Below are 26,640 nucleotides of genomic sequence, written 5' to 3'. Positions count from 1 at the left end.
GGGGTAGCGTGAGTGTGTGCAGGAAGGTTGATGGGTCAGAAGTTGTCGGAAATTCACGCAGGCGCAGTGTTGCGGGGAACAGAGTCGGCGCATGAGCAGTGGATGTTCATGTACCCGCTCCCACCCCTCCCGCACTATAGCGTTAGGCACTGTGGCTGGGGCCGCGCGCGTGCGCACTGGTGGTCCTGCTCTGCCTGGGCCTGCCGCGGGTAGCTGCTGGGCTGGAGCGGCCCGGCGGCGGGATGAGCTGCGCCTCGGGGCTGCAGGCGGACTGCGAGGCGCTGCTGAGCAGCTTCCAGGAGACGGATAATGTCCGCTTCGAGGTGTTCTCCGGCCTGTGGCGGGACCGCCGCTTCCACACCATCTTCCAGTGAGACACCCGGCACCTCCCCCCCCTCCTCCGCCCCGTGAGGGATCCGGCTTCGTCCCCGCACCCCTCGTGAGAGACCCGGCACCGGCTCGCACCCCTCCCCCCCCTCCCCGTGAGAGACCCGGCACCGGCTCGCACCCCTCCCCCCCCCCTCCCCGTGAGAGACCCGGCACCGGCTCGCACCCCTCCCCCCCCCCCCCCGTGAGAGACCCGGCACCTCCCCCCCCTCCTCCGCCCCGTGAGGGATCCGGCTTCGTCCCCGCACCCCTCGTGAGAGACCCGGCACCGGCTCGCACCCCTCCCCCTCCCCTCCCCGTGAGAGACCCGGCACCGGCTCGCACCCCTCCCTCTCCCCTCCCCGTGAGAGACCCGGCACCGGCTCGCACCCCTCCCCCTCCCCTCCCCGTGAGAGACCCGGCACCGGCTCGCACCCCTCCCCCTCCCCTCCCCGTGAGAGACCCGGCACCGGCTCGCACCCCTCCCCCTCCCCTCCCCGTGAGAGACCCGGCACCGGCTCGCACCCCTCCCCCTCCCCTCCCCGTGAGAGACCCGGCACCGGCTCGCACCCCTCCCCCCCCCCTCCCCGTGAGAGACCCGGCACCGGCTCGCACCCCTCCCCCCCCCCCTCCCCGTGAGAGACCCGGCACCGGCTCGCACCCCTCCCCCCCCCCTCCCCGTGAGAGACCCGGCACCGGCTCGCACCCCTCCCCCCCCCCCTCCCCCTGAGAGACCCGGCACCGGCTCGCACCCCTCCCCGTGAGAGACCCGGCACCGGCAACTCTTCTCCCCGCACTCCTCCCCCTTGACCCCCCGGGAAATCCGGCATCTCCCCCGTAAACCCCCCCTCCTCCCTATGAGAGATCCCCCTGTCTCTGTGCTGGGATCATGACAGTCAATCTAAATGTAAAAAAACAACAGGGAGTCTGGTGGCGCCTTAAAGACTGACAGATTTATTTGGGCATAAGCTTTGGTGGGTAAAAAACCCACTTCTTCAGATGCATGGACTCCCTGTTGTTTTTGTGGATACAGACTAACAGGGCTACCCCCTGATACTTGACACCAATCTAAATGTAGCATCATTCAAAATTATATTTTTAGCTCTAGCTGTGCTCTGATGTGTTTCTGCCATGGATAGTTCTTGTCAGTTACTCTTCCTCTGCAGCCAGTGTACCAAGCTCTGCACTTTCAGAGTCTAGTATCAGGGGGTAGCCATATTAGTCTGTATCCACAAAAACAAAAAGGGGTCCGGTGGCACCTTAAAGACTAACAGATTTATTTGAGCATAAGCTTTCGTGGGTAAAAAACCCCACTTCTTCAGATGCATGGAGTGAAAATTACAGATGCAGGCATAAATATACTGACACATGAAGAGAAGGGAGTTGACAGGCCCAATTCTATCAGGGTGGATGTTGTCCACTCCCAATAATATACGTAGGGGCATAGCGAGCAGATCGAGGGACGTGATCGTCCCCCTCTATTCGACATTGGTGAGGCCTCATCTGGAGTACTGTGTCCAGTTTTGGGCCCCACACTACAAGAAGGATGTGGATAAATTGGAGAGAGTCCAGCGAAGGGCAACAAAAATGATTAGGGGTCTAGAACACATGACTTATGAGGAGAGGCTGAGGGAGCTGGGATTGTTTAGCCTGCAGAAGAGAAGAATGAGGGGGGATTTGATAGCTGCTTTCAACTACCTGAAAGGGGGTTCCAAAGAGGATGGCTCTAGACTGTTCTCAATGGTAGCAGATGACAGAACGAGGAGTAATGGCCTCAAGTTGCAGTGGGGGAGGTTTAGATTGGATATTAGGAAAAACTTTTTCACTAAGAGGGTGGTGAAACACTGGAATGCGTTGCCTAGGGAGGTGGTGGAATCTCCTTCCTTGGAAGTTTTTAAGGTCAGGCTTGACAAAGCCCTGGCTGGGATGATTTAACTGGGAATTGGTCCTGCTTCGAGCAGGGGGTTGGACTAGATGACCTTCAGGGGTCCCTTCCAACCCTGATATTCTATGATTCTATGATTCTATGATAATGAGGAGGTGGTGTCAATACCAAGAGAGGGAAAATTGCTTTTGTAGTGAGCCAGCCACTCTCAGTCCCTATTCAAGCCCAAATTAATGGTGTTAAATTTGCAAATGAATTGTAGCTCTGCAGTTTCTCTTTGAAGTCTGTTTTTGAAGGTTTTTTTGGCTGAAATATGGCTACTTTTAAATCGGTTATAGACGGTCCAGGGAGACTGTCCTACTGGCTTTTGTGTGTTACCGTTCCTGATGTCTGATTTTGTGTCCATTTGTTCTTTTACGAACCGACTGTCCGGTTTGGCCAATGTACATGGCAGAGGGGCATTTCTAGCACATGATGGCATATATCTCATTAGTAGATGTGCAGGTGAATGGGCTCCTGTTGGTGTGGCTCATGTGGTTGGGTCCTCTGATGGTGTCGCTAGATTTTTCAGTCTGTAACTTTAAAAAAAAATAAGATTATAAAGCAAACTTAAAAGAGGGAGAAAGTGAAACCTCAAAAGCTTTAATTCTTGTAAGGTATACTGAGATTATGAATGTAGTGTTTGTATTTCATGTGGCTTGTGCTGCACTGTGTTAGGGGGCTTATTCCTTCACCCACTTACTTCACTGGTCCTTCTCGCATGAACAGAGAGCAACAATACCCGAAGTCCAAAGGTGCAAACAATTCGATGTTTATTGGGGTGAACTTCCAGCAAGCATGATTCCAGTTTCCTTCCTTAGTATCCTCCTTCCCAGCTCTGACACCACAGAGCCTTACACCTGTGTCCCTGTTCCCATTCCTACCCTTAGTCAAACATGATTCCAACTTCCTTACTCCCATTCCCTGTTCCCATTTCCCCCTTTAGCAAAACATGATTCCAATTTTCTTACCCCCATTCCCTGTTCCCATCTCCCTCACCCACATGCCCATGCCCATCCACATCCACACCCTCATTGACTACAGATTATATAGTAAAACTTGAGTTCTGCTTAGCTATACCTTAACCAATCATTTTCCTGAAATTTAAGTAACCAATCCTAACATATTGTAACATGATTATGTAACCAATTATATCCCACCACCTTAATTAGTTTACACCCAGCAAAATTAATTATACAGCAGACAGGAACAATCACAGAACCAGACAGAGATTATACAGACAAACAATAGCAAAGTGACAGGTTTCAGAGTAACAGCCGTGTTAGTCTGTATTCGCAAAAAGAAAAGGAGTACTTGTGGCACCTTAGAGACTAACCAATTTATTTGAGCATGAGCTTTCGTGAGCTACAGCTCACTTCATCAGATGTATACCGTGGAAACTGCAGCAGACTTTATATATACACAGAGAATATGAAACAATACCTCCTCCCACCCCACTGTCCTGCTGGTAATAGCTTATCTAAAGTAATCGTCAGGTTAGGCCATTTCCAGCACAAATCCAGGTTTTCTCACCCTCCACCCCCCCACACAAATTCACTCTCCTGCTGGTGATAGCCCATCCAAAGTGACAACTCTTTACACAATGTGCATGATAATGAAGTTAGGCCATTTCCTGCACAAATCCAGGTTCTCTCACTCCCTCACCCCCCTCCAAAAACCCACCCCCATACACACACAGACTCACTCTCCTGCTGGTAATAGCTCGTCCAAACTGACCACTCTCCAAGTTTAAATCCAAGTTAAACCAGAACATCTGGGGGGAGGGGGGGGTAGGAAAAAACAAGAGGAAATAGGCTACCTTGCATAATGACTTAGCCACTCCCAGTCTCTATTTAAGCCTAAATTAATAGTATCCAATTTGCAAATGAATTCCAATTCAGCAGTTTCTCGCTGGAGTCTGGATTTGAAGTTTTTTTGTTTTAAGATAGCGACCTTCATGTCTGTGATTGCGTGACCAGAGAGATTGAAGTGTTCTCCGACTGGTTTATGAATGTTATAATTCTTGACATCTGATTTGTGTCCATTTATTCTTTTACGTAGAGACTGTCCAGTTTGACCAATGTACATGGCAGAGGGGCATTGCTGGCACATGATGGCATAAATCACATTGGTGGATGTGCAGGTGAACGAGCCTCTGATAGTGTGGCTGATGTTATTAGGCCCTGTGATGGTGTCCCCTGAATAGATATGTGGGCACAATTGGCAACGGGCTTTGTTGCAAGGATAAGTTCCTGGGTTAGTGGTTCTGTTGTGTGGTATGTGGTTGTTGGTGAGTATTTGCTTCAGGTTGCGGGGCTGTCTGTAGGCAAGGACTGGCCTGTCTCCCAAGATTTGTGAGAGTGTTGGGTCATCCTTTAGGATAGGTTGTAGATCCTTAATAATGCGTTGGAGGGGTTTTAGTTGGGGGCTGAAGGTGACGGCTAGTGGCGTTCTGTTATTTTCTTTGTTAGGCCTGTCCTGTAGTAGGTAACTTCTGGGAACTCTTCTGGCCCTATCAATCTGTTTCTTTACTTCCGCAGGTGGGTATTGTAGTTGTAAGAAAGCTTGACAGAGATCTTGTAGGTGTTTGTCTCTGTCTGAGGGGTTGGAGCAAATGCGGTTGTATCGCAGAGCTTGGCTGTAGACGATGGATCGTGTGGTGTGGTCAGGGTGAAAGCTAGAGGCATGCAGGTAGGAATAGCGGTCAGTAGGTTTCCGGTATAGGGTGGTGTTTATGTGACCATTGTTTATTAGCACTGTAGTGTCCAGGAAGTGGATCTCTTGTGTGGACTGGACCAGGCTGAGGTTGATGGTGGGATGGAAATTGTTGAAATCATGGTGGAATTCCTCAAGGGCTTCTTTTCCATGGGTCCAGATGATGAAGATGTCATCAATATAGCGCAAGTAGAGTAGGGGCTTTAGGGGATGAGAGCTGAGGAAGCGTTGTTCTAAATCAGCCATAAAAATGTTGGCATATTGTGGGGCCATGCGGGTACCCATAGCAGTGCCGCTGATCTGAAGGTATACATTGTCCCCAAATGTGAAATAGTTATGGGTAAGGACAAAGTCACAAAGTTCAGCCACCAGGTTAGCCGTGACATTATCGGGGATAGTGTTCCTGACGGCTTGTAGTCCATCTTTGTGTGGAATGTTGGTGTAGAGGGCTTCTACATCCATAGTGGCCAGGATGGTGTTATCAGGAAGATCACCGATGGATTGAAGTTTCCTCAGGAAGTCAGTGGTGTCTCGAAGGTAGCTGGGAGTGCTGGTAGCGTAGGGTCTGAGGAGGGAGTCTACATAGCCAGACAATCCTGCTGTCAGGGTGCCAATGCCTGAAATGATGGGGCGCCCAGGAGTTCCAGGTTTATGGATCTTGGGTAGTAGATAGAATATCCCAGGTCGAGGTTCCAGGGGTGTGTCTGTGCGGATTTGATCTTGTGCTTTTTCAGGAAGTTTCTTGAGCAAATGCTGTAGTTGCTTTTGGTAACTCTCAGTGGGATCATAGGGTAATGGCTTGTAGAAACTCGTGTTGGAGAGCTGCCGAGCAGCCTCTTGTTCATATTCCGACCTATTCATGATGACAACAGCACCTCCTTTGTCAGCCTTTTTGATTATGATGTCAGAGTTGTTTCTGAGGCTGTGGATGGCATTGCGTTCCGCATGGCTGAGGTTATGGGGCAAGTGATGCTGCTTTTCCACAATTTCAGCCCGTGCACGTCGGCGGAAGCACTCTATGTAGAAGTCCAGTCTGCTGTTTCGACCTTCAGGAGGAGTCCACCTAGAATCCTTCTTTCTGTAGTGTTGGTAGGGAGACCTCTGTGGATTAGTATGTTGTTCAGAGGTATTTTGGAAATATTCCTTGAGTCGGAGACGTCGAAAATAGGATTCTAGGTCACCACAGAACTGTATCATGTTCATGGGGGTGGAGGGGCAGAAGGAGAGGCCCCGAGATAGAACAGCTGCTTCTGCTGGGCTGAGAGTATAGTTGGATAGGTTAACAATATTGCTAGGTGGGTTGAGGGAACCATTGCTGTGGCCCCTTGTAGCATGTAGTAGTTTAGAAAGTTTAGTGTCCTTTTTCTTTTGTAGAGAAGCAAAGTGTGCGTTGTAAATGGCTTGTCTAGTTTTAGTAAAATCCAGCCACGAGGAAGTTTGTGTGGAAGGTTGGATTTTTATGAGAGTATCCATTTTTGAGAGCTCATTCTTAATCTTTCCCTGTTTGCTGTAGAGGATGTTGATCAGGTGGTTCCGCAGTTTCTTTGAGAGCGTGTGGCACAAGCTGTCAGCATAGTCTGTGTGGTATGTAGATTGTAATGGATTTTTTACCTTCAGTCCTTTTGGTACGATGTCCATCTAAAGTGGGAACTACAATGACAAGACAACACAGAAGTGAGGATTTCACATCCCAGCTATTGATAAGTGAGTTCTTGCCAGACAGGATGCTATCAAACTAAGTTTCCTTTTACATTTTCTAGGCACTTCCCTTTCTCTGGAGGTGATAGGAACTATCAGGACAGGATTGTATTCCTAACAGCCGAATAGCACCTTATTTCAGTGTGACTAGTTTGGAATGTGAGGATGTGACTGTTTGCTTCCCAGCTTATGGCTGCCTCTGCTGCTTAGCCAAAGGCCTTAGCCTAAGAACAGGGCCTCAGACTGTCACAGTAAGAGAAGGCCCTTACACCAGCAGACAGTGATTTTGATTCTTTCTTTTATACCTCTGTCACTAGCCAAGTGATAAGAATACACCTAAATTCTTAGAGTACAGGCCTTTGCAGACAGGCCTGAATATCTATATCCTAACACTCCACCCCTTTTTTTTCTTTTTCTTTTGGGATCCTCCTGCCCAGGTATCCCTAGAAAAGCATAGGACATATGGCGACACATTTCCTGATAGGGCCAGGCATCAAGGTGGAAGGTGTCGATATTCCATTTGTCCCACTGCCCCTTGTGTAGTATAGTGCCCTGCACCTTCTCTCGTACGGGCATACCACACCTATTCCAATTAGTGTTCCAGACTTCCCATTAGAGTGGGCCTGAGAAGGTTGGGTCCGGGTTATCTAGTACACTGCAGGGTTTGGAGGGCTTATTACATTCCTTATAGGTTATCTCCCTATGCAACGTAACACAAGTACAGTTAACAATACAAAATCCACAGCAACACCAAGTCCTGAACACTGCAGTACGGTCCAACATCCGAGACACCCCCAAAACACTGCCTCTCCTCCTTCGATGGGGGTCACGATCTTGTGTCCAGTTGCTGGCAGTTGCAACAGCCTGCCCTTGGAGGTTTTGCTTGCTTTTGTCCATATCATAAGTCCATTGAATGTTCACAGAGAAATGGGATATTGTCCAAACCAGCTTGACCACTTGGTATAGAATCAGGCAGTATGCCCTGGTTTGATTATTCACAGCAATAAGATTCACAGATCCATTTGTGCACCAAAGTCCATATAGCAGCATGTAGATGGGTGTAGTTTGGTTATGGGCTGGTGTAATTGTGCCCCCAGTAATATGTGCATTCCCAGCAAAACACCTTATACACAGTACACCCAATTGTCCACCCCTTGCATAGGCCATTGATCCTGCTCCTCTATAGTCATAGGAGAGGGGCACATCCAAACATCTTCTATTGATTTACACTATTTTACACACCCCTCCATTAATTCCCGGTGAGCTCCTCCCCTTCTCATTAGTTCCATAGGGCTTGTGGGGGCCACCTTAGTTGCCATTCCATTTCCAGGTACCACGGTAGCTATTACACAGATGCTGGCCTCCTAGTTGAGCATTTTGCATTCCCATACACATCTCCCCCCCAAGGTCAGCCTTTTGAAGCCATCCCCACCCATGTCATGAGATTTTCTGTTCATTAAAACACAACAATGCTAGCAACAAGACAAACACCACAGACAAACAACACAAAACATAGATCCATGGTATTCTGAGTTATTCTTCCGCTGGCGTCAGCTTGCTTGTAGAGTGTCTGAAAAACAAAAGAAACAATTTCCACCCCCCTGGTGGGGACAGATTATTGCTTAATAATAATACCACTTTCTTTTACAAATGTCCTTGCTACTTGCAGGAAAAACAGAAGAATTACCTCCAGGCTGTCCTTATTTTGTTCTATAGTCATGCTAGTGAATTACCTCACTCACTGGTCATTTATGAAATTCATGAGATGGTGTACCTCAGTTTCCCCTCTTGTACAACAGACCAAGTTTGCAATAGTTTCTCTGCTGTACCAAGCTTTAAGTTTATTCTCAGGTAATAGCTGAGACACAGCTTCAGATTTTAGCACTACACACACACACACACACACACAGGTTTCAGAGTAACAGCCGTGTTAGTCTGTATTCGCAAAAAGAAAAGGAGTACTTGTGGCACCTTAGAGACTCACCAGTTTATTTGAGCATGAGCTTTCGTGAGCTACAGCTCACTTCATCAGATACCTGATGTATCTGATGAAGTGAGCTGTAGCTCACGAAAGCTCATGCTCAAATAAACTGGTGAGTCTCTAAGGTGCCACAAGTACTCCTTTTCTTTTTACACACACACACACACACACACCCCTTAAGGTTAACCTGTCCCCCTTATTTTCAGGCTTGACTTGTTTTTTCAGCTTCCTTTCCTGAAGGGCCATAATCTGAGTCTTCTAGTAGATTGTTTGCTGACCAGATGTATTCGTTATTTGCAGCTCCTTTGTGCCCATCAGCTAGGTAATTTGCATTTACACACAGAGGCTTACTAGCTTGCTTTTGGATCCAAAGCTGTTAGCAGTTTAGAGAGTGTCTTAAAAGGGAAACATTCCACTTCCACCAGAGTTCTGATTACTTTCCACTTTCATCTCCTGCTCCAAAACACACACAGATCTGAAAAAGAAAGCACAACCTATTGTGGCTCCTTTTGGAGCCCTATTAGGATTTTAACTAAGTACCATGTTTTATTTGCATTTCTTTTACCCCTTCTCCAATATACACCGCACACGTCCTGGGAAAATGCACATTCCTTCCATATAGTTTAACCTCCATAACATCATATTAGCCAAATTAATTTTACACAAGGTATAACTGCCTCCCCCATGCCCACAGAGTTTTCATGCACACCCACCAAAGTAACAATCTAATCCCCCAGAGCCATCCCAAGGCTCAGTGTTCCCATCATTCCTCCCCTTTTCCTTTTCTTTTTCCCATGCAAACACACAAAATTCTGTTTTGCCCAACATCCCTTGCCCTGTGATTACTCTTTTTACATAACTGTACCCCGATTACACTTCCATCTTGTACAACTAGACACAACCAAAAGCAGCCAAGTTAAGTTCCAATAGAAACCCCTTCCATCCTTTAGTGATTTTGATTACATTACCCAAAAGTCAAATAATTTTGATCAGATTCTCTCTCTGCCTGCAGCAGTCCCTTATAGACCATTTCTGTGGGAAAAGGGCCCATTTTCCCTCAGAATAGCTGTAAAGGCTTCTGGGGACAGAAGCGTAGTGGTGGTAGTAGCCACTCTACCTGACCCCCTTGGAAAATTTAATTACCAAGCTTCCATCCAATGTGACTGCACAGAGTTGCACATACAGTTACATGTATATAACTGGGTTTTATCATTAAACAAAAACTTCTTTCTTGACATCTCACATAAGTATCCAAAGTACCCTCCATTAAAACTTCAGAAAAACAAGAGTGTGGAAAGGCAGGTTGCACTTTGAAACTTTTATTTTTTTTTTTCTCTCCACTCCCACAGGACTAAGTCTCAGATCCAGTCTCTAAAGGTGGTCTGTTAACTCTGCTTTTGACCTTAAACCCTTTTGTGCCAAATCATCTTTCACTACCCCTAACTAATTTACAACCCTTCAGCAGTCCTTGCTGAAGCAGCACCAAACTTGAAAGATTACTGGCAGCTTCCCATAATGCTGCCCTTACTTCAAACCTCACAAGCAGACTGAAGTGCCTCTTTTCCCTGGGAGGCATTCAGTCCCCATGGGCAGGAACCTTCTTCCCCTACCCATATACCAAGGAGGGTGGGCTCCTCAGCGACCCCCCATACCTCTGGGTCCCCTAACACTTCCTCCATTTCCTTTTTAATCTCATCCCAGGTTGACCCCTGTACCTGGTATTGGCCCTGGTCCTCCCTTATCCATTTATCCAAAAAATCCTTTACCCTGGCTTGCCAGAACCCGCAACTACCATCACGAGAGTTCGCGATACCCCCTCCAAGCAGCTGCGTGGACTGTTGGGGAGGGGGACTTACAGGCTGCCACTCACCTATCCAATGCGATGCATCCGAGTCACCGGCACCAAGATGTGACTATATCTATATCTATAAGATATATCTATAAGATATCTATATCCTAACACACTGCGTCCAAGATATGCTGTATTGAGCCCATGCACTTTGGCTGTATTCTAAGCATACTATTTAAATTCCTAAAAGTAGAAATAGATTAGAAAATGCAGTAATGAAACAGTTGGTTCCTTTTTTAATAAGGAAAAACATGAATATAGAAGTATCTAGCAGTGTTAAGTCTGACTAACACCAAAAGCAAGGACATTCAGGACTGTGGAGTTTGATTGTATCCTTGTCATATGGGGTTTCTGAGAACAAAATCAGATCATTGCATCCTTCAGAACATAGGTCTTCTGTTTAATGTAAGGAATGACAGAATGACAAGAGGTAAAATTTAAGAGATTTAACCCTGATTATCCTTGAAGATTTGTCAGTTATAATCAGACGTTAGTCTAACATAAGTTTTAAATGTATTAATGGGTTAAATCTTTTAAAAACTGTACTTATATCATTATTTGCTTTTATCTATTGTTTGTTTGTTTGTTTTAGTGGTCAAACAAGGCCTTTAGAGAAGAATAAGTTTACACAGAAGGTGTTGGATCTGGCATGGCGATACTTCTTGCCTCCTTACACTTTCCAGATTCGTGTTGGTGCTCTGTATCTTCTGTATGGATTGTACAGTACGCAACTCTGTAAGCCAAAACAAAAGGTAAGTTTTTTTTTTTTGAGGATTCCGTCTCAAAAGAATATCAGACTTTTATGATTGTATAATGATTTCTTGTATATTTTACCACCACAACTTGAAGACTTTTTTCTTTTTTAGGAATAAAACATGAGTATTCTGGAAGAAATGGGCCCTCTAAGAAAACTAGCCTTTTTGAACATCATTAAAGTCTGAGAGCCTAAAAACTGGCTAAATTAACTAAAGGCATGGTATTTTTCAGAACTTAAAATATCACTTGCCTGTGCCTATAGGAAACTCTCCTTTGTTTAAGGAATAATAAATTAAAGTTTCTAGGCTTCCAAATGTGAGCTGAGAGTAAATGTTCAGCAGTCTTTCTCTAGGGCTGCAGAGAGCTCTAGTGCTGCTGGTGGTGCTTACGTTTTCCCAACCTGTAGCAAAGTGAAAACTGGCCAAAGTTTCATCCGTTTTCGTTTTACACTCTTCAGAACCATATATATAACAGGGAAATTATAAGTTTAACTGCAGTTTCTTCTGAAAGGTATAAACAATATAGATACATGTTCTGAAGCTATTCTTTAGAAAGGGGGACCTAAAAAGAGATGTTGGGGGAGGTGTAGAGTAGATGAATTCTTTTTGCACCATCAAGAGCTGAGGGGTAAAGTAGCAAAAACCATCTTCACAGCCAGGACCCTCTGGGTAGGAGAGGAAAACAAGAGGAAAATGTTTTCTCTCCCTCTCAGGTTAGAGGGAAGACTTTTCATCTTTCATATACCTACCTGGATTTCCTGAGCAGGTTAAAATAATGGCACTTAGGTAAGAATCCTTACACTGTTCTCTTTACAGCTTTGAGGAGTGTATGAATTAACGTCTCACCTTGGCAGATCAGAACACAAGGGGTGGGTGGCGGGGTGTGTGTGTGTCTTTGACATTAGTCTTTAACTAGTAGGTTTATTCCCTGACAGTTAGGTGTCCGTAAAATTTCCAAGTGCTGTGTTGAAGGGAAGTGCGTATGTGGGCTGAGAGGCAGGGGCTGATGAGATGCATTGAAAAAGTGTGGAAGTATCAGGTTTTGGAGAAGAAACAAAATGTAAAGGTGGTGTTGGAAATGCAGTGTAGGGAAAGGTATAATTAGACTACTTATGAGTAAAAAATATGTGCATATGTAAGGATTTGCAAGTTTTGGGCCCAAAGTTGCACTTCAGTGGTTGAAGTAAATTACTAATGCTGTTACAGTGCATGCTTTAACTTCAGACAAGTCAGGAAATTCAATTGAGATAACTGTCATAACTTTACAAGTATTTAAAACTCAAATGGCTGCCACCAACATATTTTTTAGCAATGATCTAAGAAGTTTCAATCAACTGGAGAAAGTGGAAGGTAGACAGAATAGATAGGGAAGGAAAGGTACTTCAGTAAAATATCATTGCAGTGTTGATAAAACTACAGCTTTACAATGGAATTTCTTAAAAATACTAAACTTGAGTCTGCACGTTTGTAGCTAAACATAGTGTTTCAGCCACCTAAGAATCTAAGACTTCTGCTCTTTGAGCGAGGTGTTGCTCGTCCCCATTCAGAGAGATGCCAATCTTCCCTAATTTTCCGTAATCCTCCTAGTGTTTACATTTTAATTATGAATTCAGGTCTTAAATCTATGCTTTTGCATCAGTCACTGCCACTTGGGTCCGATGAACACAGCAAATAGTGCCGTGGCTGTGCAGGGCGTTCTTCATTGCCTTTGTGGCATGTGTGCAGATTGTGCAGTGAAGGTCTGATAGGAGGCAAGCCGTGGCAATTTTAAATGGTGTTTGGTGCTCCTGATTCACTGCCCATGCCACAGGCTGTGTGTTGCTCTTTAACTGTCCCCTGTGAACCCTGCTGCACTACGTTAATGTGCTGTAGGTACTGTTTAGAATGCATCAGCACTGTCCACAGGGCATTTAGAGAGCAACAAGCAGCCTGTGGCTAGGGTGGGGAAACCAGTACCCCAATACCATTCCAAATTCCTACATTGCCTCCTGTCAGATACTTACTGTTCAGCCAGTGGGGGAGGAGGAGGAGGAGAGAGGGAATACAAGAGAAGGTTCATCCTGGGAATGAGGTCCAGGGCAAGGAGTGGCCAAGGTAATAAAGAGCCCTAGGTGGCATAGGAGGCCTGCTTTCCTAGGGCCAGTCCTCCCCTTTCCCCTGCTAGGAAAGGTGGAGTGGGCAGGGTCCCCCTTGATCATAGACAGGGAGAGCAGGGAAAGTTCCTGGTTTCTCTGGGGAGAGAGGCGGGGAGGAGGAGAGGTTCTGGTTTCACCAGGGGGAAATGTCATGGCTGTGCGAAGGCATGGAGCCCCATACACATGCACATGGTTCTCTGGCTGCCTGCCTAGGAAAATTTTGTGGGTAAGCATCCATGATATTTTTTTGTTTGTTATGATCCACTTGCCCCAAAGTTCACCAGCTGCCACTGTCTGTCAAAATGGCTGATATAGGTGATAAAAATAGCCAAATGTGGCAACAAATTGAAAATGGTTTCAGAAGTGCAAAATAGACCATACAAATGAATGTAAAGCAATTTAAGCTGTCACAAAAGGTTGAAAATTATGCATACTATTGAACTTTTTCCCATGGACATATCCATCGCACATAGTGATCTAAAATGCACCTCAAGCGTTCCTGGCGCTACCCCATATCTAGGCCCCTTCCAAATTCATGGCCATGAAAAATGTGTTATGGACTGTGAAATCTGGTCTCCCCCTGTGAAATCTGGACTTTTATGTGCCTTTGCCCTATATTATACAGATTTTACAGGGGAGATCAGTTTCTCAAATTGTGGGTCCTGACCCAAAGGGAGTTGGGGGGGTCTCACGGTTATGTAGTGCGTCATGGTATTGCCACCCTTACTTCTGTGCTGACTTCAGAGCTGAGCGGCATACCATACCATGCTTCCCTTACTTCTGCGCTGCTGCTGGCAGCAGCTCTGCCTTCAGAGCTGGGCTCGCAGCCAGCATCCGCCGCTCTCCAGCTGCTCGACTCTGAAGGCAGCGCTGCCGCCAGCAGCAGCACAGAAGCAATATGGCAACCCTCCCCCTACAATAACCTTACAATCACAACACCGTGAAACTTTAGTTTTAAATACCTGAAATCATGAAATTTACAATTTTTAAAATCCTATGATCATGAAATTGACCAAAGTGGACCGTGAATTTGGTATGGCCCTACCCATGCTTCCTGTCTGTATTTGGCTTTGCACTTTTGGTACTTGTCTGTAGTCCAAGTAACCTTTCTAATTCCTCAACTTTTTTTTATAAACATCCCTAGAAGTCAGAGTAAGGTTGGCATCATTGTATTCATTGTCAAAACAGATGGCTAAACCTAGAATACTAAACACAACAATGTTATATAGGATTACTTATGTGACTGACTTGTTACTATTAGAATCTGCTGCATCTTTTCTGTAGTTTTGAGGTCACTTCTGTCATATACACCCATTCAGGCATGTCTCCAGTTTGTAGCATGCTATGACTTTACTCCACTGGTCAGCTAAAATCTCTAACCACTGTTCAAGGAAATGTGTATCAGTAAAATAGATTCCTTTTTTCTATTGCAGATCAGAATTGCACTCAAGGAGTGGCTTGAAGTTCAGAGATTTCAACAGGATCTGATAAATGCCCAGCATTATGATGCAGCGTACATATTTAGGAAGCTGAGACTAGACAAAGCATTTCACTTTACAGCAATGCCCAGACTTGTGAGTTATTGCACAAAGAAGTTTACTTCCTTTAGAAAATCCCTGTCTATCTTCTAATTGTTGTACAATGTTTAGTTAAAAATAAGAAATGAAGAGAGAGTTGAGCAGCACCAGTGCACTTGGTTTGCAGTTATTTTTTTACAATACCCCAAAGTGCAGTAGGTACTTTACATAACTAACTCACGATAGAGGCTGTTGGATTTAAAATGTAGTTTAGATGTAATCTGAATCCATCATATGTTCTGCTTTAAAAAACTAGCAATTATTTGAAAAAATATTGCTTTGGCATCTTTATAATTTATCATGTCTTTTAATCTGTAGAAATTAACATTGTTTTTCTGAGTTTGGGTGGTGGCTTGAATTTCTGATAACATCCATGCAGTGAAAGAATATCTTTTTTTAAAAAAGTGTTTCACAAAAGCTATTTAAATCATTGCTGTGAGATTGAATGTTTGAAAATAAATCTATACAGATGAATGTCAGGATCACCTTGTTTTCTAGATCCATGCCTTTCAGCATCTTTCATTTTTGACTGTCAAGGTGAGAATTTTCATAGTTATAAACATACACCTGTACATTTCTTTTACCATGTATTTCGAAATATACCCATCTTTATACAGCTGTGCTTCAGAACTAAGAAAAAGGTTCGGGAAACTGAACTTAAAGAGGAATTTAAGGAGCTAAGTAACCGAGTAAGCAAGCTCATCACTAATGATGTGTTGGAGGTACAGTAACTTTTATGCTACAAAATAATTATCATTACTGTCAAATATAATTTCTCTAATTGTATGGTCTGGTCCTTGTAAAAGTTTTGTTACAGAAATAAGGACAATTATGTGTACCAACAGTTTTACCATCCGTTCTGAAACACTGCATCTATTTTCATGGAAGGACTACTATATTTGTATAATACCGAAAGTGTGCAAAGTGCTTCACAGACGTGTTAAGAAGACTGTTCCCTACCAATCCAAATAGGCAACTCTCAGACAAGAAGTGGGGGAAGTACACTGCAAAAGACAGTATTTTATTTAAATTTTGACCTTTGTGTTTGCCTTGGTTCGGCAACTGGCTGCATACAAGTGAGCATGTTGATGTACCAGCTTACAGTCAGCTGCAGGATTGGGTGGTGTTTTGTTTTTTTCAAACCCTTGCCTGTTTTCCAATGGTCATTTTACTCTCTCACTTTTAGTATAATGTTACCTATACAAACTCTGGCACTGGAAGTAGGATAGAGTTTTTCTTCTGTTACATTGTCTAGTCATGCTGACCAGCTGTCTGGTTCATGATGTCTCTTCCAGTTGGTTCTAGCATTTTAGACTTGTACACAGGGAAGACCTGCCCCCCATCTCACGTCCTCCATTGCCACTGAAATCATTAACTAACCATGAAATGGGGGGAAACTTTAAAATGCCTCAAACAGTTGAGGATTGAAATCTTTGCCTGAAAATAATTACCTGGTACCACTGATGTTTCCTTCTTAGTGCACAGTCTGTCTTCCTCTGATTCTCCACTAAGCTGGTGGGACCATGATACTAGATATTAATTAAAACACTCTTATGACTTGCTACTACTGACAGTGATCAGCTAATTTTAACAACCTCCTTTTTAAAACAGTTGCTAGTTCAATATACTGTGATGAAAAAAATTATATGCACTATGTCCGTATTTAACCAGGAGTTTATATTCTTTATTTGTTGCTACATCACTGTTTTTTTTTTAAAAGCTTTTAACATTTTTCACTTAAGGAAATGATGAATGTTCATGACCACTATCAGAAAATGAAGTGTTTGATCTCCACTGACGGATCCCAGCCGGATAAGGCTCTGAGCTTGATAAAGGATGAATTTGTAATTAATATTAAGAATATGATTTTGGAATATCAGCAATGGCAGCAGGACAAAATGGTAGGTTATAGTCTCTATTGTGCTGTGGCAGTGCAGGTTATCATGAGTGTATAGAATGTGTTAAATGTGTGAAGATCTCTGAATATATTTTTCAAATGATAAATTAAAGCTTTGTCTTAAAAGATTTGTCATGAGTGAAAGACCAGATATATAATGTGTATACGTTGCCTCTATGGAAGTCTGAAGATTAGTGGTGCATGAATGCTTTAAGTAGGGATCTATGTAATCCTGTAATGTAAATGTTAAATGTGCTACACACACTTACTTTGAAGTCATGCAAGGGACATGATACCAGTAATTAAAATATTAGACTGAGGTAGAAGGGAAGAGAGAATGTGGTTAATTTCCTAGAATAAATTGATCTTTTAAATTTTATGTTGTCAAATGGAAATGGAGATGACAACGTTACTGTGCACATTTTCAGTTTTGTTCAAGTCCTGAATGAGTTTTACATATCTATACTTTTTCAGAAATCCTCCTCAAAGGCTAAAGATAGTGACGAAATGACTGACAAAAGGGAAGGAGGGACTTCTCAAGACTCAGAAGTAAGAAAAGTTTTTACTGTGTAATATCTTAATGTTATTGGGCAACCTAATCTGCAGTCAGAGCACGTCAATCTGTGATCAAGTCAGGAAACTAAGCAGTGGTCTGGTCAAGCCTGGCTAGTACTAGCATGGGAGACCTTCAGATTCCAGAGTTCTGAGTAGTGTTGGTGTTTTTTAGCAAGTATGTTCTTCTCTGTTAGTGGTGGACTCAGGTCTCAACTTGAGAGGTCCTGAAGAATGCCATGGCCATTCTCCACATAAGTAGGGGTTCTATCCCTTCTATCCTGGCCAAATTCCTTTCTGGTTCTCCTGTAGTTTCAACTGAATGCTGTATTCAGTTTTTACAATAAACTGTTTCATAGTGCTGCTTTTTGTTTAAATGACTGCTGGGTTGAACCCCAGAAAGTTACCTTTCATAGAAAGGTAACTATTTGCATGTATGCTTTTCTGCACTGTAGAAACCTAGGAAAGCCAAAGTCACAGTTGCTTTACTCTGGAAATCTGATACTGAAATAAGGACTTTTTAAGCAGCACTTATTTTACACACTTAGCTCTCTACAAATGACACAGTTTGCAAGATGCATCTTCTACATTCACTCTCAAGGAGTTGTTCCTTAATTTAATATTGCCCTTTCACTGAATGTTATATCAGGTAATATGGAAACTGCCTCCTTTGTACACTTTTATATTCCATCAATTTGCATACTGTAAATATTGAGATTTATTCTCTTCCCCTGTGCCCAACTCCAAGATAGAGACATAGCGAGTGAATCTTATAAACAGTTGTACATTCACAGAAGGGATCGCTGCCTCATTTATCTTCATCCTCTAGTTGTTTTAAGATGCTAGTTTCTTTGAGCAAAGTGAGTCTGTCTTGCATTTTATTTCTGTTTTTCATAATTGATCATAAGGAAGGACAAGATCAATGGACAGCTAAGACATAGCGGCAAAGCTCTGTGGCCCTTGTCAAATATTTGAAAAATACTAAATCAAAGTATTTTTGTATGAATGCAAGCAGACGTATAAAGCCCACGGTTGCCATGGTTCAGAGGATAGGACAAGGGTGTGGGAGACAGGAGATCTGGAGTCTTTGACATGTGGTGACCCCTTGGGCACGTCTTGCTAGCGGTACTTAGTTTCCTTATATATAAAACAGGGATGATGATTCTCCAATTTAGTAAAGCACTTTGAGATCTGGGTGAAAAGCTCTGTGATTGCGAATAAAAATGAGAAGATTAAGGTGATATGCCGGTAACTGGCTTTTTCTGACCTTTTTCTTGTTTGTTTACAGGGTTCTGAAAGAGCAAATGCACTGGCTAAAATCAAATACAAGTCCTATAATGCAGTTGCTGAGGTAAGTAAACAATTAGATATATTTGTTAGGGAATTGTTAATCATTACCTTTCCAAAAACACTTACTTTCACTTAAATTATAATATGGTCAGAAAAGTGATTTATCAAAATGGCACCATCTGCTTCAAGCCCTGCTCCCATTGGGCATTCAGTCTTACCCACCTTATTGGCAACAAAACCAAGTTTTTACTACTCCTATTAGCTTTGCAAAAGCAATACAGGTGTTGAGAGAGTGAGCTGGATTCTAGTCTGGCACGTGACAGAACTGTTAGTAAAGTTCCTTATGTCAAGACTAATTGGCCTTCATTTGATATCTGTGCACACCCCTTTTTTCAGTGGAGTTACACAGGTAACTGAGAACAGAATTTTGTACATATGTTTTAGAAAGCTGCCATGACTTTCCAATCCCAGGGCGAACTGTCTATGCTGGCAGTTAAAAACTCCCATACTTTTACCTGTCAAATGAAATGGGCTAAAATTTTCAAAAGTGACTTTAGAATTTAGGCTGCTAAATGCTTTTAACTTTCAAAGTCTTGGGAGTTCTTAAAAGTGAATGAGACTTAAGCTCTGAGGTCACTTTTTGAAAATGGGACCGAGGCTTTTAAGTCACTTAAGTACTTTTGAAAATGTTATTCTAGATCTGATTAGTCATTGAACCAATGAACATGAAATCCCCCAATCTCCATTGTATTGTTTTTTATAGTAGATCCACACTTAAACATTTTTCTCTCCTAATATGGGGAATGTGGATGCACATATTTACTAAAATCATGATATAGTGCTTTGAGTATACAGTAGTAAAACTTTGAAATTATAGTGATGTTGCTTTCCCAGGCAACTAAGAGAAAAATGGAGCCCCAAACTGGACAGTAAAAACCCCATTTGGTCTTGGTAGTCTGTCTTTGTTACACAAGAAATGTTCTTAACATTTGCTGCTTATTGCTTAAAAATAATTGTACAAAAAAATGTAGCACCAGGGCATTCTCTGTGCTCTTGAAAATAAGTCTCACAATGTGTTCATTATTTGACAGGTTTCAGAGTAGCAGCCGTGTTAGTCTGTATTCACAAAAAGAAAAGGAGGACTTGTGGCACCTTAGAGACTAAAATTTATTTGAGCATAATCTTTCGTGAGCTACAGCTCACTACAGATCTCCCCACTGTATTTTCCACTGAATGCATCCGATGAAGTGAGCTGTAGTTCACGAAAGCTTATGCTCAAATAAATTTGTTAGTCTCTAAGGTGCCACAAGTCCTCCTTTTCGTTATTTGAATGTCAGATAAGCAGTGTTACTCTGAAATGGTAATACTTTAAGACGTGGGATTTTCAAAAGTGCATAAGAGTTGGGTGCCCAGTTCTCAGCTACTATGGACACTTACTGTCATTATTGTCTTGTCTGTTAAACAAGGGGTTCTCAACCTTTTTCCTTCTGAGCTCTCGCCCACCCCCCCCCAAAAAAAACACAAAAAAACCAAATTCCGCGGCCAACCGTTGCCACAACAACTGTTTTTCAGTAGATTAATAGCCATGCCTGGCTTTAGGAGGTAGCAAGCAGAGCAATTGCCTAGGTCTCCATGCCAAGGGGGGCTCCACAAAGCTAAGTTATTCAGGCTTTGGCTTCAGCCCAGGGACGAGGGGCTCAGGATTCAGCTTTCTGCCCTGGGCCCAGTGAGTCTAATGCTGGCCATCCTCTCTGGTTTATTTTGGTGGACCCCTGAAACCTACTTGCAGCTCCCCCAGGGAGCTCTGGACCCCTGTTTGAGAACCGCTGTGTTAAGCATAGTGTGATCACTGGCATGGTGGTGGAGACAGAAAGATGTCGTAACATGTCTTATTTCCCTAACAAGATTCAGTTACTTGCTGAGTGTATCACTATTGTGTGTATGTAGTAACTAGATTTCTTTCTGTTGCTTAATGGATTTGTTTGGATTTTAGGCCTCCAAATCAAGAAGGCACCGTCAAGTTAAACTAGAATCTTCTGAATCTGGGTCTGATCAGGGAAAAATGAAAACTCCCAGGTGTAAAAGAAGCAGAGAGAGGTCACAGTTGACACAAAAGAGAAACTCATTGGAAACCAAAGGTAATTCTTCATTATATTAGCGGTACTGGAGATGCTAAGGAATTCTTCTCTCCCCTCTGTCAGCCAAGGCAGTTGGTTATAGTTCTTATCAGCAGATGGAGACAGGAAATAAAGCAAAGGACTTGAGATGTCACTTCCCTTTGTAAATGCACCTGACTTGGCTGATCTTGCTCAGTTGTCTTCTCTCTCTCAGCAGGCGGAAAGAGCTGTGGCTAAGCTAAAGTGAACTCTTATCTCTGCTCTTGGTAATTCTCCCCCCAAACATTTCTTTACTGCCAGTAATGTAGGGTAGAATGCTTTTTATTTTTTATCTTCTCTCACCAGTGTGTTAGATGGCAAAGGCAGACTACCAACTGTTGTTCTTTCTCTCCTGCTGGGCAAGGATTGGCCTTCATGAATGTAGAAGCAGTGTATGAATGTTGATAGCTCCAGGGGGCCTAGCCCAAAATCCAGAGAAAATAGTCTGATTTTCTGCTTTTGTTTCTATCTTCTGTTTTTGTTCCTGTTGTGTTCTTCAATGAATATCCTCCCGTTTAAGAATTCGGTATTTATCTGCTCTTTAAGCTTATTAATGAAGATTATTTAATAATACAGATGTCTTGATGTCTACAGCGTCCCGCTCCCATCTGATACGCAGTGCCATTTATTTTTGCCCTCACTAATGGTACTTAAGTCAATTTTCAATTCAGGTGACACTGTTGGCATCCAATGCATTGCTTTAGAATAGGACTGAAAACATTGAATCAAATGTTTTTTTGTTTTTTTTTAATCCTGTTATATTGCAGCTACCACACTGTTTCTTTTACCATTCTATAAAAAGTTATTGTCTGAAAGGAATTTTATATAATCATGCAGTTAATTGCTCAAGGCTCTGTAATCACAGTTCCTGCTCACAATAAACGTTTCATTATTTTAGTGAAGATTGCACTTAAACTTTGCCAGGATCATTTTTAGTGCCATATTAGGACCTGCTGCAGACAGGGGGAGAGGTGCCCCAACCCAGCCCCCTGGACTTACCACGGATAGGGAAGAGGTGCCCCAGCCCGGACCTGGACCTGCCGTGGACGGGGAAGAGATGCCCTGGACCTGCAGCAGCCGGGGGAGAGGCGCCTATCCCCTCCAGACCAGGTGCAGCTGCGGGGGCAGAGAGCAGGGGGGAGAGTTCTCTCTCTCCTTGCCATAGCCCCGGGGCAGCCTGCACCCCTCGTCCTCGGCCCCAGCCCTCTCCTGCACCCCAAACCCCTTATCCTTGGTCCCACCCAGAGCCTGCACTCCCAGCCGGAGTCCTCACCCCCTCCTGCATCCCAACCCTCTGTTTCAGCCCTGAATCCCCTCCCACACGCCGAACCTTTGGTCCCACCCCTGCCGCATGAATGTTATGTGCATCAATATGGAGGTGATGTGTGACACATCAGCTCCATATTCATGCACATAACAAAATTCATTCCACACACGTGTGGGAAAAATTAGAGGGAACACTGCTCATAACAAAAGAACCATGGGGACAGTCAATAAAATTAAAAAATGGCTAATTCAAGACTGATAAAAAGGAAACACTTTCTTTCAGCCAGCATGGTTACATTGTGGAACTCATTACAGCAGGCAGTTGTTGAGGCCAAAAATGTAGCAAGATTCAAAAAGGATTGGATATCTGTATGGATATTCTTGTTACACAGAGATGTTGTAGTTAATGTTAACAAAGTTTGGAAGACATGTTGAAACTTGATGCTTAGGGCTTAAGATAATCTAACGTTCATAACTCTGAACAAAATGTTATGGTTCTTTCAAAAGTTTACAACTGACCTTTGACTTAATACAGCTTTCAAATTATACTATGCAGGAGAAGAATGCTGCTTTCCCTTCAATTTTTAGTAGTTTGTTTAACACAAGTCAGTTTGTAACTCTGAGGTTCTACTGTATTAGAGATCAGGGCGAGGTCGAATATGGGAACCAGATTACCCCAGTTCTGCCTACTGCAGGGTTCTTACACCTTCCTCTGAAGCAGGAACTCAATTTACCTTCGGGCCAGTGCCAGTCCTCAAATCCTCCCAGCAGGCCAATAATGTCACTGAAGATAGTGTTCAGAAAAGAAAACGTTTATATTTTTTTATTTTGAATTTCTTAGAAATAATAAAATTGTCATACAACTTTATACAATTCTTTGCCTGCCAGAGAGTTTTTAGTGTTTGCCAGACACCTGGCAACGCTTCAGTTCTGTCAGTTTGTTGATGTTTGGCCTCAGTGACTGAGCCGTTGAAACCTTCAGGATTGCAGCAAGGTGGGCATCAGATATTTGTGTTCGGTATTTTGTTTATATTCATTGTGGGGGGGGGGGGGAAAGTGATGCTGCCTCCATGGCTGACTCTCCCTGGCAACTAATGATGCTGCCTCCATGGCTGACTCTGCCCGGTGACTAGTGATGGTATCTCTGTCCCTTTCCCACAGCCAATGGGAGCTGTGCGGGGTGGCGCCTGCCGCAGAAACGTCTCTCCGCAGGCTGCAGTGGGGAGGTTCTCGGGCCGCAAATGGCCCACGGGCCAGGACTTTGAGACCACTGCTCTGAAGCATCTAGTATCTGCCACTGTAAAAGACAAGATACTGGACTAGATGGACCTAGGTTCTGATCTAGTCTGGCATTGGCTTATCTTCCTACATTCCAAAAATAATTCCGTAGTTCAGTAAATTAATTCATTTTGCGCCCTAAGATGTATATCATTTGGATCAGCTCATTTTTATGTAGTCCTATTTTCCAAGTATTTTCTTACATTCCTCCAAGTATATTCTAATCAGGGTTTCATAAGGTGTCTGACCTTATTTTCTTAAAAGACAGAGTTGAAAAATTCAGGTATTCCAGCCATTTTATTTATGAATTTCATTCCTGTGAAAATGAACATTTATTTGGTTTGATGGCTCTGTAGCACTTCGTTATCTGCAAAACCTCTTTATTCCCTGTAATCTCTCTGGCTAATGTTAACTAACCCTGCATCCATCTTTTCAGAGTCTTCGTTTAGTATGGTTTATGTTTATATTACTAGTTATTGCTCAAGAGCCAAATGAAGGTCCTGTGAAGGTGCTAAAAGCTCCTTAGTACCAACTGATGTCTGCTTTTTTAATCAAGAGCAAGTAAGCAATCTGTCTGGATTGTTTGTACCTGAGATGCAGACACATTAATAACTGGTGGCATTTTTCCCTGAATATTCCTTTGTAGATAGGAGACAAGCAATAAAGAAGGAAGCCGTTACTCGGAATCGTAGGATGCCTGTAATCGCAGAAGAAGAGAATTCCAGTGAAGAAGGTATGACTGCAGTCCTAACATTTGAGACGTGTTTGTTTGTAACTTATTACTGTCTAGTGTTTCTTTTTGCAAATATATTTGTGGTTTTCAAAGTACCGAAGGTGCAGTTAAGAACTCTACCTACTGTATTATAACTTCTGCTGTTCTGGTTTTCCTGTCTTGTCACAGCTAGACTATTTCTAAACCTGTAAGTTTATTTCCATAAAATAGCACAAGGCTTTAACAAGCACCCTGCAAGCACATGAATAATCATTTAAAAGTCTTGTTATGCCATATGCATCTTTTCCCATGTTCTTAATACAGTAGAGCAAAGATTGCACTCAGTTAAAAGGAGGATATTTATTCTTGGCAAATGCTGTAGGTGAACTTATAATTTTTATATTTATTAAAAGGGAGAATAAAACCTCTTTCAAGAGTTCTCCCAGTTGCTAAACAGGAGCCTTAGTTGTATGGTATAGCAGCCTCTGGACTAACTTGCAATAGAGGCCAAACTAGCCCTATCTAGCCTCTCAGTCAGAGGACATAAAAGGGCCATCCCTTGGGTCATGTTTGACGCATACCTCAGTCAAACCAAGGATCAAGAGCCAACCCTATATACATGGACTAAGGACTTTCTCTGCAATATTAGAGACTTCATGGCAAAGTTGGGATGTGATTCCATTAGTAATTGAAAAGAGGGAAGAAGATTTTGATATGCTTCATCTGTTTGTGTCATGAAGGAGAACATAGCTTTTACTTGAAAGTAAAAGACAACCTTAGAGAACTTCCATTGGAGCTGGTCCTATGGAAATTACAATTGCACTTGGGGCATTGCTAAAATCTCTGTTTTCATTGAGTTGACCAGTGATCAGAAGCTTCCAGGGCAAATTTTCCACTGTGCCCAAGCAGAGCTCAATCATGGTGGAACTGGAGGCTGTCTGGAAATGGTGGCAGCTCCTTCATGCCTGTGGAGGATTGAGTATAGCAGCAGTACTTGCCATCCCTCTACCCCGACATGTCTGGGGTGGGGTTGGTAGGTGTGGCAGGAGTAGAGGAGAAACCTTCTATTGATTATCTCCAACCACATTAAGGTCATTTTGTACCATGTACGCAGTGCAAAGTGGACTTAATGGACCAGTGAATCTAACCCTTAATATGAAAGGCTAAGGTGAAACTGAGGCTACCTAAAATAAGTGGGACAAGTGATGGATAGCTTATTGACAAGCTTTAACTAGTGCCCCATGGGGTAAAGCTCTTGTGGGGTCAGCATTATAGAAACTGTATTAAAGTAGATGAATAGAGAGGGAGCATGTGTGTACTTGCCTTTTTAAAGTGCAAGGAGTTTTCATAGAGCTGAGGAGAGACTATTTCCTCTGAAGACCTCCTCATGTAAATATAATTGTCGCTAACTTTTGAGTGAGTGTGTTTAGTTTATTGACTTCAAATCTAAACTAGTAGTGCAATTAATTGCAGTTCAGGTGAATTACTAATATGCCCTTTAAATGGTCATGTGGATTAAAAGAGCACTTGTATGTCTAAATCAGGAAGAAATGGAAGACCGCTTCTTTTGGATAATGCCAATGGTAAACAGACTTTGTTACAGATACATGTGCAATCAATTTAGACATGAAACATTTGGGATCCAGTCTTTTAAGCACTTCATGTGCGAAACTTAGATTGAGATCATTGGGAGTTCATGTGCAGAGAGCTTGCAAGGTATTTATATATCTGAATAAACTTTAAAGTACACTAATCTGTTCCCATAGTGCTAGTTGATACTTGAAGGGGTACACTGTCTCTAATATTTTGAATACAATTGTATACTGTAGCTTTTATTTGACTTTATTTATAAAAACAGTCATCTGACAGGCTGTTGAACCTCTTTTATCTCTTCTTGTCAGATCTTCCATGCCCTAAAAGGAAAAGAACCCGTTAAGAAAGGATCAAGTTGAAGAATTTCTTATGTGAATTAGACTGTTAGATTTTTTTTTTTTATGGTCAAATATAAATGTCTAAAACAACTTTGTAAATTATTTGATTTGGTCATCTCTGTGCAGCCATATCAAATGAAGTCACAAAGCAAAAATTACTCCTCCTAGAACTACAGGTTATGTGGAACTGTAAATAGTGACTTCAGTATATGTTGTGTAATGGTACAACCCAGGTGAAGGTAGAGTGGAGTGGAAACTTTTTCTCCCAAAAACTAAATTGTATATGTGTCCTTGTACCTGTATTGGAAATGGTGAGGGGCAGAGGGCTGCTTTTTTGTTTTGTCTAGTTTTTGCCATGTGAATTGACATTTATAACTCATTCCCATATAACACAAATAACAGAATCTACTACAAGAACACTCCGAATATGTACACTGTATGGATGAATATTTTGTACTTGTGCTATCAGTATTCTTACAACCTCTGAACGTAACTGCTAATTTTGTAATGTTAGTGACCATTTAAGATTACTAAGTGCAATAAATGATTTTTTTTTTA

General features: G+C 43.0%; 1 protein-coding gene across 1 annotated transcript; it reads left to right on the top strand.

The window, feature by feature from the left end:
• The first annotated feature begins 173 nt into the window (after nt 1–173).
• Nucleotides 174–26,640, top strand: SNAPC1 (small nuclear RNA activating complex polypeptide 1). Its single transcript, XM_077819516.1, has 10 exons — nt 174–370; nt 11,126–11,285; nt 14,857–14,997; nt 15,618–15,722; nt 16,743–16,901; nt 17,372–17,446; nt 18,738–18,800; nt 20,733–20,877; nt 24,086–24,172; nt 26,053–26,640. Exons 1-10 carry the CDS (start codon nt 243–245, stop codon nt 26,085–26,087), a joined length of 1,098 nt encoding a protein of 365 aa, XP_077675642.1. The 5' UTR covers nt 174–242; the 3' UTR covers nt 26,088–26,640.

This window comes from Eretmochelys imbricata, chromosome 6, assembly GCF_965152235.1.
Source record: "Eretmochelys imbricata isolate rEreImb1 chromosome 6, rEreImb1.hap1, whole genome shotgun sequence".
Taxonomy (NCBI): Eukaryota; Metazoa; Chordata; order Testudines; family Cheloniidae; genus Eretmochelys; species Eretmochelys imbricata.
The sequence above is the reverse complement of the archived record's forward strand: the minus strand, read 5'-3'. Positions and strand labels throughout refer to the sequence as shown.